The 15,006-nt window shown below is 37.1% G+C and overlaps 1 protein-coding gene across 1 annotated transcript in view; it reads right to left on the bottom strand.

The window, feature by feature from the left end:
• PCDH15 (protocadherin related 15) overlaps nt 1–15,006 on the bottom strand; it is a gene marked incomplete at both ends in the record, with an annotated part of 665,703 nt that overhangs the window by 396,499 nt on the left and 254,198 nt on the right. Inside the window, one exon of the mRNA XM_084244834.1 lies at nt 711–830. Coding sequence (XP_084100960.1) covers nt 711–830 — 120 coding nt within the window. The remainder of the gene's footprint in view (nt 1–710; nt 831–15,006) is intronic.

Below are 15,006 nucleotides of genomic sequence, written 5' to 3'. Positions count from 1 at the left end.
TCAGAGTAGAAGTATTAATTTGCAATTTCCACAGAACATTTGAATCATATTGGCTGTGCCATTTATGTTTATGATATTTAGAAATCTGCAAAGATGATAATTTATAAAAAATGGTATACTACATAGATAAATACACTTTAAGCTTTATCTACAGATATCATCAAAACTGCTTTTAAAAGTACAAGTATCTTAATACAACTTTGAGATGACTTTTAATTTTTAATATTATTTAAAAGAGATAATCATGTTTAAAACCAGTCTCAATCATGGGTTTTAAACATGAATATCTCTTTTAAATAATATTAAAAATTAAAAGTCATCTCAAAGTTGTATTCTCACTCAGAGCAGGAATCTAGAAAACTTAAATAAGGAACCAGGAAATTGAATAACTATAAGAAAGTGAAAATCAACAAAAATTATGATCCAGAGACACTTTTTGTGGGGTGGGGGGGGAGGGGAGGGATTGGGTTCAGAATGGAGGGGTTGAAATTGTATGGGGAATATAAAAATAAAATTTATTATTAAAAAAATAAAAATGTAAAAAAAATAAAATAAAATAAAATAAAAATAAATAAATAAATAAATAAAACCCATGATTACTACTGTGGTTCCAGGAGATGAGTATTAAAATGATACAGTAAGTGTAAGCTAGAGTAAGCTTCAACTTTCTTCCTCATGGGGAAGTTCCAAGCAGACAGGATTTTACATACCGGGTCATCTGGATTATACTGAATAACATATTCTATCTGTCCATTTGGGCCATCATCAATGTCTGTAGCTCCATTGTCCCCTGAAAATCCTGTAAATATTGTGGTGCCAACTGGAGTGAGCTAAAAACAAAAATAAAAAAGTAAATTGTGATTTCATCAGTTGCATATCAGGGTTCTCCTGCACAAAAATGAGGCATTTATTCAAAAACTAAAATAAAAGGCATTTACCTACAATTGGAGACCTACAGCATATTTAAAAGGATACTTACAAACTTTACATAAATATTATAAAAGTTTATATTTCTAGTGTTATGGTCCATCCGTTGGGTAAAAAAAAAAAAAAAAAAAACAACTGAAGACCCTCTTTCAGTGTCAAATGCATTTAGAACACTTAGTGACATTAACAGCTCCTGTGGGGAAAATGTGCGTGTTATTCCCACCTAAAAAATCTTTGATCCATTGTGACCTACAAACTAGAATTTATGTAGTTTGAGAAATTTACTTTAAAATCAGAAACCATTTCAGAGAGATCAATGAAATCCATATTGGTAATTATTTGTGGTGTCAAGTTTGGTAAAAATAGGTTAGAGAGTGTGGAAATCCCATTCTGTTCAATCAGAACAGAGCATGAGCTGGGCATTTCTTCAGCTTGTAAAATTGGTTGATTATAAAGTCATGTGATAACAGTTGAAGTCATGGTTATATCTTTTAATTTCAGATTGTAACAAGAATGATAAGACTTAGAGTCACATTAAGTTAATGATTGGCCATTGGGCTTGGTAGCTTTATTTCTTACTAATCTCCAGAAAATCACTGTTATTTTCTCTTATCTGTAATTATTGGCACTATGTATTTCTACATCAACAGCCTCCAGTTCTCAAATTTTACCTGGAATTCTACTCATAAGATAAATTTATTTCAATTAATTATCAACTTCCCCTAAAACAGCCCTGACACATAATTTCCCACCCCACTCAGAATAGGTTGCCTTTTTTGTTGTGCTTTTATTACACTTTATTTCTTTAATCATTACATTGGCACAATGAATAAATGAATTTTGTCAAAAAACAAAAAACTTTGTACCTTTACAGAGCACAGTGTTTTTATTTTTTCTGAGATATGAATTATCATTTTTAAATGTAATCCCTTCATAGATAAGTCATTTGAGAGGGGGAATGGGAGTTATCTCATTCATTTCCATTTTTAGTGGCTGTAACCAAAATGTCTACAGAGTCTAAGGAGTAATGTAAATTAATAAGTCTGATGGGAATATTAATAAACTGTAAAGCACATACCCTCGCCAAGTAGGTAGCTGCTACTCAACCCCAGCAATGTCTTGACATAGGGGAAAGTGAAGTCAATGCTACTAGTCTTTGAATATTCTATTTTATAAGAAATTTCTTCCCTCTAAGGTTGGCACTAGGTTTTAGAGAATTAAAATACTAAAAAAGTCATTCATTGACACAGCACACATGACAAATCAAATTTGTGTCATCTAATTTAGAAAAATAATACAGTTAAGTTTATAGAAACAAACCTTACATATTTATAAAGTTACTTTCCTAGAGGCAGTTTTAAGAGGTAAACTCCAGAGAAGCGATAAAGGAGGAGTCAACGAAATGGCAGTGGTATGAAGACACTATGTTTGCCTGCCCCCTGTACTCACAACTAGATTGCAGCAGAGAAAAGCAAAACTCCCCTGAAGTAAAAAATGGACAATCACAGGACACACTAGGATGAACAGTTTGGCAGAGAGAAGAGAAAAACACCAGTCAGAAAGTCTATCCCTATTACAACCCACTGAATATAAAAATGAAGATACCAAAAAAAAAAAAAAAAAAAAAAACAAAACACTGACAGAAGTCTCAAACCAGCTGAAAAGCAGGTCATGACTAAAGGGTGTTCAGCTTATAACTGCTATAACACTTAATACTTAGAACATTTTTTTAAATAAAATTGGAGGCTATAAAACAGGAGAAAAATAGACTGAGAAAAAAGACTGTTGCAATTAGAAGTAGCAGAGCTAAGAAATACTATAATTGAATGAAACAACAAAACTGAGTGCCTCATCAGCACACATGTAAGTATTTGAGAGAATTAATGACCTTGAAAACACAGTATCAGAAAACACACAATTAAACAACATAAAGAAAAATAATTAAAAATGAAAATAGTGTGAGAACCCTGTTAAGTAACTAAAAGAGAAAGTATATCTATATTTTTGGGGTGCCAAATGGAGAAGAGAAAGACAAAGACATGGAACACTTATTTAAAAGAATAATTGCTAAGAAACATCTCAACTGAAGACAGAAGCCAGATATTGTGACCAAGGAGGAGGCCAAAGAGCCCAAACAAAATAATACTAGAGATGCAGACACTAAGGCATATTGTAGTAAGACTGTTGAATGCCAACGAGGACAGGATACTAAAATCATCAACAGAAAAATGAGAAACTTAATGGAAATATGAATCAGACTCTCAGCAGTTTGCAATACAAATATCACCAGCACAAGAGGATTAACAAGAGATTCTTAATGTTGTTAAAGAAAAGAATTCCAGCCTAGACTCCTTTACACCCTCAAGATTAACAATCAAGACAAATGGAGTAAGGAGTTTCACTAAACAGCACAAACTGAAAGAATTTATCAATACAGAGCAGCACATGAAAGAAGTCTAAAGGGGTTATTATGAAGAAACAGAACAATAAATATAGAGGTATCAAATGCATAAACCATATAACATGGAGGAGGAGATGAGTAATAATGTGGTCAGTTATATGTGTCTCAGACCAAACGGTCCAAAGACTTACACAAACAGCCCGTCATATACTAACCTTAGGAGAACCTTCAAGAAAAGTCATAGAAGTAATATATAAGATAATAGAAATGAAACCTGAACAAAAGATAAAATGGAAATCTTACTGAATAAAAAGTCAAGGAAAACTAAAATTAAAGAAATGGTTATGAACACATATGTCTCAATAATCATCTTAAATAAATATGGCCTGAATTCACCAGCAAAAAGGTGCAGAGGGACTTGATTTCAAAGCAAAGTCCAAGCTTTCGCTATTTAAAGGAAAACCATCTATTTTTTAAAATTTATTTATTTATGCATATAAGAAGTGTGGTACAAGCCAGAGGTGTGGGGGGGGAGAGGATTCACTAGAGACAGACTGGGTAACAGAATAGACAGAATGGCTGAAATACACTGCTGAGGGGAGCAGCAGCAGGCAAGATAGGAGAGGTTGGCTGCGCCATGTGGGTTGCTCCCTGTCTGGGGAGGAGTGAGGGGGAGTGATCAAACTCCTGATGCAGTAGCTGCAGATTGCTTTATAATGCTGATGCTTAACCCCTTGCACCACCAGGGAGGGCCCCCCCCAAAAAACTCACACAATTTAACAACAAAAATAGCAGCCTAATTAATAAATAGGCATCTCCTCTGAACAGACACTTAACGAAAGAATATCAAGAAAGAGTCAAATGAAAAAATTAACATTATAGCCTCCAATAAGAAATATAAAGGTTAAAACCACAAAGAGAGACCATCTCACACAGTTAGGATGACACATATTAAAAAGACCTCAAACAGCAAGTTCTGGAGAGGATGTGGAGAAAGAGAAACTATTACACTGGTAGTGGGACTGTAAAGTGGTACAACCATTATGGAAGTCTAGATGAATTCATCTAAAAAAATTAAAAACTGTAATACCATCCGACTCAGCAAAACCAGTTGAACATTTTAAAGAATGAGAACATCAAAACACACACACACACACACACACACACAAACTTTATGTTTGACTGTGTTCATATTAGCATGATTTATAATAACTAGGACATGGAAGTAGCCTAAATGTTAATTAACAAAAGACCAGATCAAGAAGATATGGTAGGGCCTCCCCGGTGGCGCAGCGGTTGAGCGCTGGGTTGCAAAGCTGCTCGTGGCATCTGCGGCGCCGGTTCGATCCCCAGCTGCTCCCCGGCCACCGGAGGAGGGTCCCACATGGTGCGCAGACCTCTCCTGCCGCCCGCTGCTCCCCTCAGCAGTGTACTTCGGTCCTTCTGCCTGCTCTGCTCCCCGCTCTGGCTCTGGTGAATTCTCTCACCCTCCCGCATTTCTGACTGTACCCAGTGCATGTATAAACAAAAACAAACAAACAAACCAACAAATAAATAAAACATGCCTCTATTAAAAAAAAAAAAAGAAGATATGGTAGATCCACACTATGGAATACTCTTCAGTCATAGGAAAGATGAGATTCAGCCATTTACAGTAAATTGGAGGATGTTTAAGTACATCGTGTATACTAAAGCAATTCAGAACCTCAGGAACAGAAACTGGCATTGATATAGCAGGTAATTTAATGCATTACTAAAGCTTGTAGACATTAATAAATACAATGAGGGCTGTGAGGTTAAGAGTGAAGTGGGAGGGGGCCTCCCCTGGTGGTGCAGGTGGAAGAGTGCAGCTCTGTGAAGCTGTCTGCAGTCTCTGCAGTGCGGGTTTGATCCCGGCCGGGCAGGGAGATACCCACATGGTGTGGCAGAACTCTCCGGTCTTTCCCGCTCCTCCCCTCAGCAGTGTGTTTCAGGCAGTGTGCCTGTTCTGTTCCTCACTCTGTCTCTGGTGAATCTTCTCACCCCCCATACCTCTGGCCTGTACCCCAGTTCTTGTATGCATGCATAAATAAATTAAAAAAAAAAAGAGTGAAGTGGGAGCGAAAGGAAAAAGACTATCAAAGATGGTACTAAAAGAAAATACAAAGGAAAACTTTTACTTCCTGTAGCTCAAACAGAACTGAGGATGAAGTAAGAGAGGATGAATTAAGAGCATGTAAAAGAACTGTGTGAGAAACCCAAATTAGGGGATGGGTTGAGTGGAAATTTTTTTACTAAAGGACTTCCAAGTTAACATTATGTTTATTGATATGCTGCCTTCTGCCAAAGACATAATTCTGTCTTATAAAAATGCACCCATTCTTATGTAGTTATTGATTTTTAAATTATGAAATTATAAACTTGAATGACCATAATTTATATCCAAATATTTAATAAAGCAAACTTAAAGTTCAACAAAAGACTTTTGTTACTAAAATATAATGACTGGGCCTCCCCGGTGGCACAGCGGTTGAGCGCTGGGTTGCGAAGCTGCCCGCAGCCTCTGCAGCGCTGGTTCGTTCCCCGGTCGCCAGGCGAGGGCCCCACATGGTGCGCAGACCTCTCCTGCCACCCACTGCTCCCCTCAGCAGTGTACTTCGTCAGTCTGCCTGCTCTGCTCTTCCCTCTGGCTCTGGTGAATTCTCTCACCCTCCTGTGCTTCTGACTGTACCCAGTGCTTGTATAAATAAATCTTTAAAAAAAATAAAACAAAATATAATGACTATGCCAAGAACTGAATTTAAAAATCAAAGACACAACAAAGACAAAATGAAACAAACAAGCAAAATAACGTCAAGAGTAGGTATCTGAAAATTTTGAAAGAAGTATGTCCATTTCTTTTAACCTACTCACTGAGACAGCATATGATACTGGGCTAAATGAAGGGGCAAGATCCTGAAGTAAAATTGCCAAGACAAAAATACTGATAATGAGGGAAGGAATGGGAAAGTTCATGCAAAATTTGAAGGTCCTGCCATCAATGTGGACTAAAAGCCCAGAGTGAGAGCTTACCAACCAACAAGCTTATTTAATATGCACTTAATGGAACAATTTGCTGTAACACTTATTTTTATATCAACACACCGTTACAGAAAACATTTTTTAACAATTTACTTCATTTTATTTGAAATATATTGGTTTATAACACTATATAGCCTATAGGTGTACAACATTACAAGTCAACCTCTAGCTGCATTCCTTCACCATATAATTGACCTATTTTATCCAATTTATACACAATTTTCCTTCTTCACTTCTGGTAAACACTTTTGTAAAGAGGGTTTTTTTTTTTTTTAATTTGAGGAAAGAAATATTTTTAAGGGAATAAGCAAGTAAGTCAAAGTAGTATGCCTTAAATCTATGATTACATATTGTAGGGTGTAGGGTAAGGTAAAAAATCAGGCTTTTCTGTCCTCCCACCATCAGGATAGATGAGGGAACCCTGTGATCCTGAATGCATGCCTGATGGCGGGCACCTGAAGTGGGTACACCTGTACTAAGACTGCTTTATAAGGGTGGCGTCACGGGGACGCCAGCAGCAGAAGTCGAAAGAGAAGCCGGAGAGAAGCTGAAAGAGAAGAAGCCCGAAGCAGAAGCAGAGAACGCCAGAGAGCCCAGATAGAGTGAAGATTTGCTGGGGGCTGGGAGGACTGCCAGCCTCCCAGCACCCCTGCCTGTCACGTACCCAGTGGACCCCAATAAAAGACCTGCAAAAAACCACTGAGGACTCTGACTCCTCCTTTTCCTGGTCTGCATGGGATCAGAAAACCTGCACAGTGTCCTTCCTGCCTTTACATAGGGTAAGGAAAAATGTCAGGCTTTTCTGCCCTCCCGCCATCAGGATAGATGATGGATCCTTGCGGTCCTGAATGCATGCCTGATGGCAGGCACCTGGAGTAGGGTGTGGGCATAGGTAGATGGGATTCAACTGGGCTTTTATGGGCAGCGTCCCGAGGATGCCAGTAGAAGCTGAGCAGAAGCCAAGAGAGAAGCGAGAAGCAAGAGAAGCAGAAGCCGAGAGAAGGCCAGAGAGCCCACAGTGAAGACGTGCTGGGGGCTGGGAGGCCTGCCAGCCTACCGGCCCCCCAGCGCCCCTGCCTGCCTTGTACTTGGTAATCCCAATAAAAGACCTGCAAAAGCCACTGAGAACTCTGACTTCTCCTTCACCCGGTCTGCTAGATCATAGAAAACCTGCACCATGTCTGTTTCTGCCCTTTACACATATCAAAGTGAATAAAAAGTAAAACAAACAAAAAGAAGTCTTTTGACCCTCATCTGATAAAATGACTAATATTCAACTGCATTTTAACTACAGAATGATTTTATTTTCTTCTGGAAATTTTCAATGTAATTTCCACATTCCAACACTGAGTAACAATTCTAAGAAACAGTATTGTAGCAAAAAATAAACAGCACATTGACCTCACAGTTGAAGACCATATGTAAGAATATTTTCTTTGAAACATAGTCTGACTTTGCATTATAGAAACGTAAACAATAAAATTGGGAAAGATGAAATGATCAAGAACAGTGGTCTAAAATTGTATATATTATTGCTGCAAAAATTTCACTATTTAGTCCAGTAAAATATACTGGGTTATAGGTTTTTGACAAATTTTGTGTCCAGCAACATTTTAAAGGATTATATATAATGATATGTAATATTCCTTAAAAATACAAATTATAATATAAAATGCCATACGCATCTAGAGTTTTCTAAAAACTTCATCCAGGTTTTTAGAAAATGGTGAGCAGATCTAGCCATGTCTGATAACCAATAACTTTTAAATGCTAAATCTTAACCACCAACAACTTTAGCTTATTATTATGACCCACAATGTGGCAGAACAAAGAGGCTGGAATCCCCCTCTCCCTGGAAAACACTGCGACATGCTCCTAGAAAAATTCAGGCATTTCTAACCAGCTACACTGCCTGAGGACTTCCCCAGGGAGTTTAAAAACTAAGGGATAGGGGGTCAAACAATCAAGCCATGTGGAGGGAAACCCAGGATATTGTGAAATTGTGGCGCAATTTCCCTAGCATGAATGGACACAGAAAATTGGAAGCCATTGGGGCAGCTTGCTCAAAGCAGGCTCCCCCTGCCCCACCCTAAAGTGAGCAAAGAAAAGCCAGGTAGAGCTAGGCCATACTCCATAAAAAGCCCAACAGCATAAAGAATGACTTTAGGGTGTGGTCGCATATCCTCCAGAAAGACAGATCAACAGCTTGTGTACCTCCCAGTCCTGAGAAGCAGCAGCCCGGGCAAGTGTGGTGCAACGGCGGCCATGGTGGATGCCAGAGTGTTAACTGGGCACACCTGTGCCCAGTGAGCACCCAGAGCAGCCTCTGAGCCAGGTGCAGATTATTCCTGGAGTGAGAGCCTGGAGACCCAAATATTGCCCTTCCTGCTGGGAGGCCCTAGCTTCACAGGTCATGACCCTTGTATGAAAGGAATAATGAGGTGGAAAGTAAAGTGAAGACAACCTTTTGTCTGTGGGGCAAAAAGAGGTAGAGCTGACTAACAGCACTCCTCAAACAAACATTGAATATTAAAGCCCTTCCTCCACTTTACACTGAGGTAAAGTAAGAAGAGGTCAAAGATTAATTCCCAGTGCTCCCAAACACATGCACACACATAAATAACAATAAGGTAATATAAACATGCCTAGAAAGCAAGCAACCTCTCAACACAAGATGGGAAGGCAAAATGAGAAGATCAAAAGTCCTGGGACAAGTACAAAAGAGACAGAAATAGAGAAACTATCTGACAATGACTTCAAAACAACAATATTAAAATGTTAAATGAAATACTGGAAGGCCAGTCAAAGGCATTATAGGCAGATGCAAGATCTCAGAAAGGATATCCAGGAACACAGAGAATTCTTACTAAAGACATGGGATATATAGAAAGATCATATAAAGAGATTCTGAATGAAGTGCAGACAAAATTAGTGCTTTGAATAGAATCAAAATGTCAGAAGAAAGAGACATTTTAGCGGTGAAGACTCAAACAAATTGCAAATTTAGAAGAGGAAGCATCAAGGCAAAGGAAAGTGAGAAAATTCTATGAGAAATATGAGATTCAAATAGAAGAGGAAACCTATGAATGATTGGAGTCCCAGGGGGAAAGAAAAACAATAGGACTCTAAAACCTATTCAACAAATAATAAATGAGAGCTTTCCAAACTAAGAATGAATTAAGTATGGAAGTCCAGCAGGCAGAGAAAATACCTAAATTCCTATATGCAATATGATCTACACCCAGTCACATCATTGTAAAACTATCAAAAGTCAAAGATAAAGGGGAAATGATACTGGAAGCAAGAAGAAAAATAAATTATATGGGTTCCTAAATAAGGATTTCCCCAGATTTCAGTCCAGACACACATCAAGCAAGAAGAAAGTGGAAGAAAATATCTGCAATCTGGAAAGACAAGAACTATCATGCAAGAATTCTCTATCCTGAAAAATTTCTAATTAAGTATGCAGTGATAATAAGGATTTTCTTAGACAAACAGTAATAATAGACTTTGCCACCACCACATCCATTCTTCAAATAATTTTAAAATAAGTTTTTCCATAAGAAAATAAAATTGAAACACAAATTCCTTAGCAAAATGTCAAAAACAAGCACAAGAATATTATGAATCAACAATACCAAATATTAAGGGGAAGGAAAAAATGAGTATGACAGTATAATCAAATGATGGAGAGTAGACACCAGCTCATAAAGGACCTAAAACATAGGTATTCTATAAAAACCCACATGTAACTGTAAACAAAATTCCAGAATAGACACCCACAGGAAAGGAAGCAAAGAAATTGATAGAAAAACTGAGGAAGTCCATCCAGAAAGAGTAGAGGAGAAAAAAAGGGAATAAATAACAACAGAAAAATAAAACAATCAGAAGAGCATGACTGAAAAATAAACAGGTGACTGAAGGTACATGCTGAAATGAATATATAGCAGGGAAATGTATGATGTAAACAAGTGTTAATAATAAACAGAAATAAAGACTGTATCCTTCATCCAGACCTGCATGTAAGGAATTTAGAAATTACTACTCCATCTTAACAAGAAAAAGCTGAACATACTGAAAAAACAACAGCTGTCCTTGGATCTACAAGACATCAGAGATACAAAGTAAAACACTACTCCCAAAACTGACTAGAAATAAAGAGACTGATTCAGAAATTTTCAGCTTACCTCAGCAGAGATGTAGGAGTAGGGACTACTATGGGAACCAACAGGAGGGTAGGAAAACCAGAACTACAATTCATGAATTTCTGAAGGCTATATGCGGGCAACTCTTAAAATTATAATCTCCTGAGGGCCCCATTCACAAATGGGGCCCCATAATTTCATGAGATTTGTTTCCAGGAGCTCATAGCAAATAATGGAGTAAAGTCCAGTCATACTTCTGATGGAGGGAGGGGAAAGAAACCATTTTAGAAGAACATCAGGACACTCCATTCTTAACAAATCTTATTCTCAGAAGAAATTAGATAATCAGAACCCAACCTGTTGGGGTATTAACAGAATTTAACTGATCTGAGGGAAGGGAAATACCTAACTCCAGATAGCTCTAGATATCTTGTGCAACTAAGGAGGGGGGTAGGAAATAACTTAGATAACCTTATAAAGTTTAATCCAGTGGTATAAACTCGCTAAAAGTCTGAAAGCTAATCATATAGTACTATAGAATAACCCCCCCATATTGTACTCCCAATTTCCCAATTACTAAAGGCCTATTTACAGCAATTCCTTTTACCCGGTAAATCAAGTCCAGTAATAAAGAAAAAAAAAATCCAAAGCATCCTTATGGGTAAGATGCAGAATTTGAAAGAGAGAGAGAGAGAGGTGGTGGGGGGGAATCAGAATCTGACACATCAGGGAGGTCGGGGATATTGAAATTAGCAGGTTGGTAACTTCAGATGACTTTAATTGGTATGCAAAAGTCTCCTATGTGTAAAGAAGAAACCATGCAAAACCAAATAGGCAATGTATGCATAAACAAAGAGATGGAAATGCTAGGAAAGAACCAAAGAACAAGCCAAAATAAATAAAATAAAAGGCTAATGAAAAAATGCTCTAAATAGAAAAATGTCTGATGGCCTTATTAGTGGACTGAATATTACTGAGGACAGGATCTCTGGACTTGACGATATAGCAATAGAAACTTCCAAAATTGGGCCTCCCCTGGTGTCGCAGCGGTTGAGCACTGGGCTGCGACTGGTGTCGCAGCGGTTGAGCACTGCAGCCTCTGAAGCGATGGTTCGATCCCCAGCAGGTGGCGAGGGTCCCACATGGCATGCAGACCTCTCCTGCCACGCCCACTGCTCCCCTCAGCAGTGTATTTCTTTGTCAGTCTGCCTGTTCTATTCCCTGCTCTGGCTCTGGTGAATTCTCTCACCCTCCCACACTTCTGACTGTACCCAGTGCTTGCTTGCATAAATAAATAAATAAATAAATTAAGTAAGTAAATAAATAAGTAAATAAATAAATCTTAAAAAAAAAAAGAAACTTCTAAAACTGAAAAGAAAACAAAGACTGAGAAAAAGGAGAACAGAATACCCAAAGCACTACAGAACAACTTCACAAATAATAACCTAAATACGGGCATGCCAGTGGAGCATGAGAAAATGGAACAGAAGATATAGTAGAAATAATGATGGAGAATTTCTCCAAAAAAAGTCACATAGCAAACCACAGATGCAGAAACATTAAATAGAATGTTCAAGTTCAGAAAAGCAAAGATATAGAGTGCTGAAAAGAGCTATAGGAACAAAATACTTCACCTATTAAGAAGCAAAAATAAGAAATGCATCCTATTTCCTCAGAATCTATGCAAACAAGGAAGAGTAGAACTACATATTTAATAAAGCACTGAAAGGATGAAAGGGGAAAAAAATCCTAGAATTCTGTATCCTCAACATTCTCCTTCAAAGTGACAGAGAAATAAAAACTTTCTCAGACTATCAAAAATAGAGTGGATTTTTGCCAGTAAAATGGTTTTCAATACAGCTACATGTTATATTAAAGCAAGTTCTGTAGAGAAGGAAATAATAGCATTTATAAACTCAGATCAACATGAAAAGGAAGAACATTTAATAAGGAATAAACTAAGGTAAAAGAAAAATTTTATTTTTTACCATTAATTGAGCATTGTCTATGATTGAATTTTTTTAAAGATTTATTTATTTATGCATACAAGAGCTGGGGTACAGGCCAGAAATGTGAGGAGTGAGTGGATTCATAGAGACAGAGAGGGGAACAGAAGAGGCGGCGGATTGCTTCATAGTGCGGTGTTCAACCCCCTGCGCTACCACGGAGGCCCATATGATTGAATTTTTATACGTTATTTATCTATGCATACAAGATCTGGGGTGCAGGCCAGAGGTGCAGAGAGGTGAGAGGATTCACCAGAAGCACAGTGGGGAGCAGAACAGAAGATACACTGAAATACACTGCTGAGAGGAGCAGTGAGTGCTACAGGAGAGGTCTGCTGCACTATGTGGGTCAGCTTCCTGGACAGGGATTGAACTCCTGCTGCAGTGGCTGCTGATAGCTTCATAGTGCTGAGACTTAACCCCTTGTGCCACCAGGGAAGCTCCCTATGATACCATTTTTTTTCCCCTTAACCTATAGATTTTTTTTTTAACTTTTCTAGTGGTTTCCCTGTTATATGTTTATATTATATGTGTGTGTCTATACACACTTATGTATGCTTTTGTGAAAGTGAACTGTATGTTAATAATTTAAAGAATGAAAAGAGGAAGGAATTACATTTGTTATTTTTAAGGTACTCATACTAGCTGTGAAACATTAAAGTGTTTAGTGGTTTATGTGTTGAGAGAAAATGTAATCATATAAAATCTTCAGTTAAAACCACAAAAGGCAAATCAAGTATGGGAGACAAAAGAGAGAAAGCAATTATATCCCATTCTCAATAAAATCACAGAATTCAAAACAGGAAGAGAAAATCTAAATATACCTGCATCTATTAATGAAATAGAATCCTTACCTCCCAAAATAGAAAACATGAGACTGAGAAGACTTCACTAATATATTCTACCAAATATTTAAGGAGAAAATTATACCATTTTCTACAACGTCTTTCACAGGATAGGAACAGAAGGTATATATCCGCAATCATTCTGAGGACAACATAACTAATACTGATCCAGGTAAAGTCATTTGAAGGAAAAAAAAAATGTAGGCCAGTGTTTTTCATGACCATAAATGCAAAAATCCTCAACAGAACTTGAGCAAATTGAACCCCATCATGCATAAAAAGAATTCTACACCATGACCAAAAGGGATTTACTCTATGTACCCAAGTCTGATTCAGTATTTGAAAATTGATTAAGGTAATGCATTCTTTAGAAATTATCATTGTTGGTAAAACTTAAAGTAATAATGTCCATTTACCATTGAGATCCCAATTTCACACTTTCTCTCACATCTGTGCAGCATTAACCCAATATCCCTAAGATGGTTAATTTTTATGTCAACCTAAGTGGGCCATAAGGTTCCCAGATATTTGGGTAAACATTGTCTAGGTATATCTGTGGGGTGTTTTCTGGATGAGATTTCATTAGAATGGGTAGATTGAGTAAAATAAATTCCTCAAAGATAATAAAACAAAAAGACTGAGTAAGGAAGAATTCATTATCTCAGTCTGACTGTTTTCAAATTGGAATATCTGTTTCTTACCTTTGATTCAACCTTAGACTGGAACTTAAATAATTCAGGTGCCATGGGTCTAGGCCTTTGGTCTCAGACTGGAAGTATACCATTGATTTGCCTGTATCTTCATCTTTCCCTCTGCAGATTTTAGCATTTCCCAGCATTCATAATTGTTTAACACTCCTTTCTCTATCTCTTTCATCTCTATCTCTCTCATATCTTTATCTTTGTCTCTCTACAACTATCACATCTCTTTATCTCTAATCTATGTAAGACTATAGCTATCTATTATGCATGTCTATCTACCATCATTTACTCTATATTTTTCTATATTCTGGAAAATTGACTAGCACATCCATGATCCCAGTTTCTCTTCAGTAAACAAAAGCAAATGATTTCATTTTCAGTGGTAAGAACCAGACACCAAAGTTAAAATCATTAAGGCCTATGTAACTATTGTGTAGTCCTCTGCAATAGTTGCTGATTTAATAGCAAGAGGCTGTACAACACTCTTCTTGAAATTTGATTATATGCTATCAACCTTTAAAGAATACCCACAGTACTTCCTTACATGTATACAAGTGTTGTACATCCCTTTAGTCTAGTTAATGTAGTTGTGAAAAAAAAAAAAAACAACAAAACAAATAATTTTTAAATGGGTAGGCACTGTCGTCTTGTATCTATATTTATTTACAGCTCTTATTTTAATGGTGTCATGTGAACATCAGCTTCCATAATAATAATTCCAAATGAGAATTTTTTCACTGATTCAGACTTTTACATTTACTACAGATAAAATAATTTTATAATTCTCTCTTGCAAGTTATTCTGGTCTTGGAAATATGCTTTAGAAATAGTGATACATTAGAAAATCAAAGGAGTCTCCACCAAAAAAAAAAAAAAATGGAGAGATAAATTTGTAGCAGATAGTAATTAGTGGAATATTGT

This window comes from Talpa europaea (genome assembly GCF_964194135.1).
Source record: "Talpa europaea genome assembly, chromosome: 10".
NCBI classification, from domain to species: domain Eukaryota; kingdom Metazoa; phylum Chordata; class Mammalia; order Eulipotyphla; family Talpidae; genus Talpa; species Talpa europaea.
This window is presented reverse-complemented; position numbering and strand designations above follow the sequence as displayed.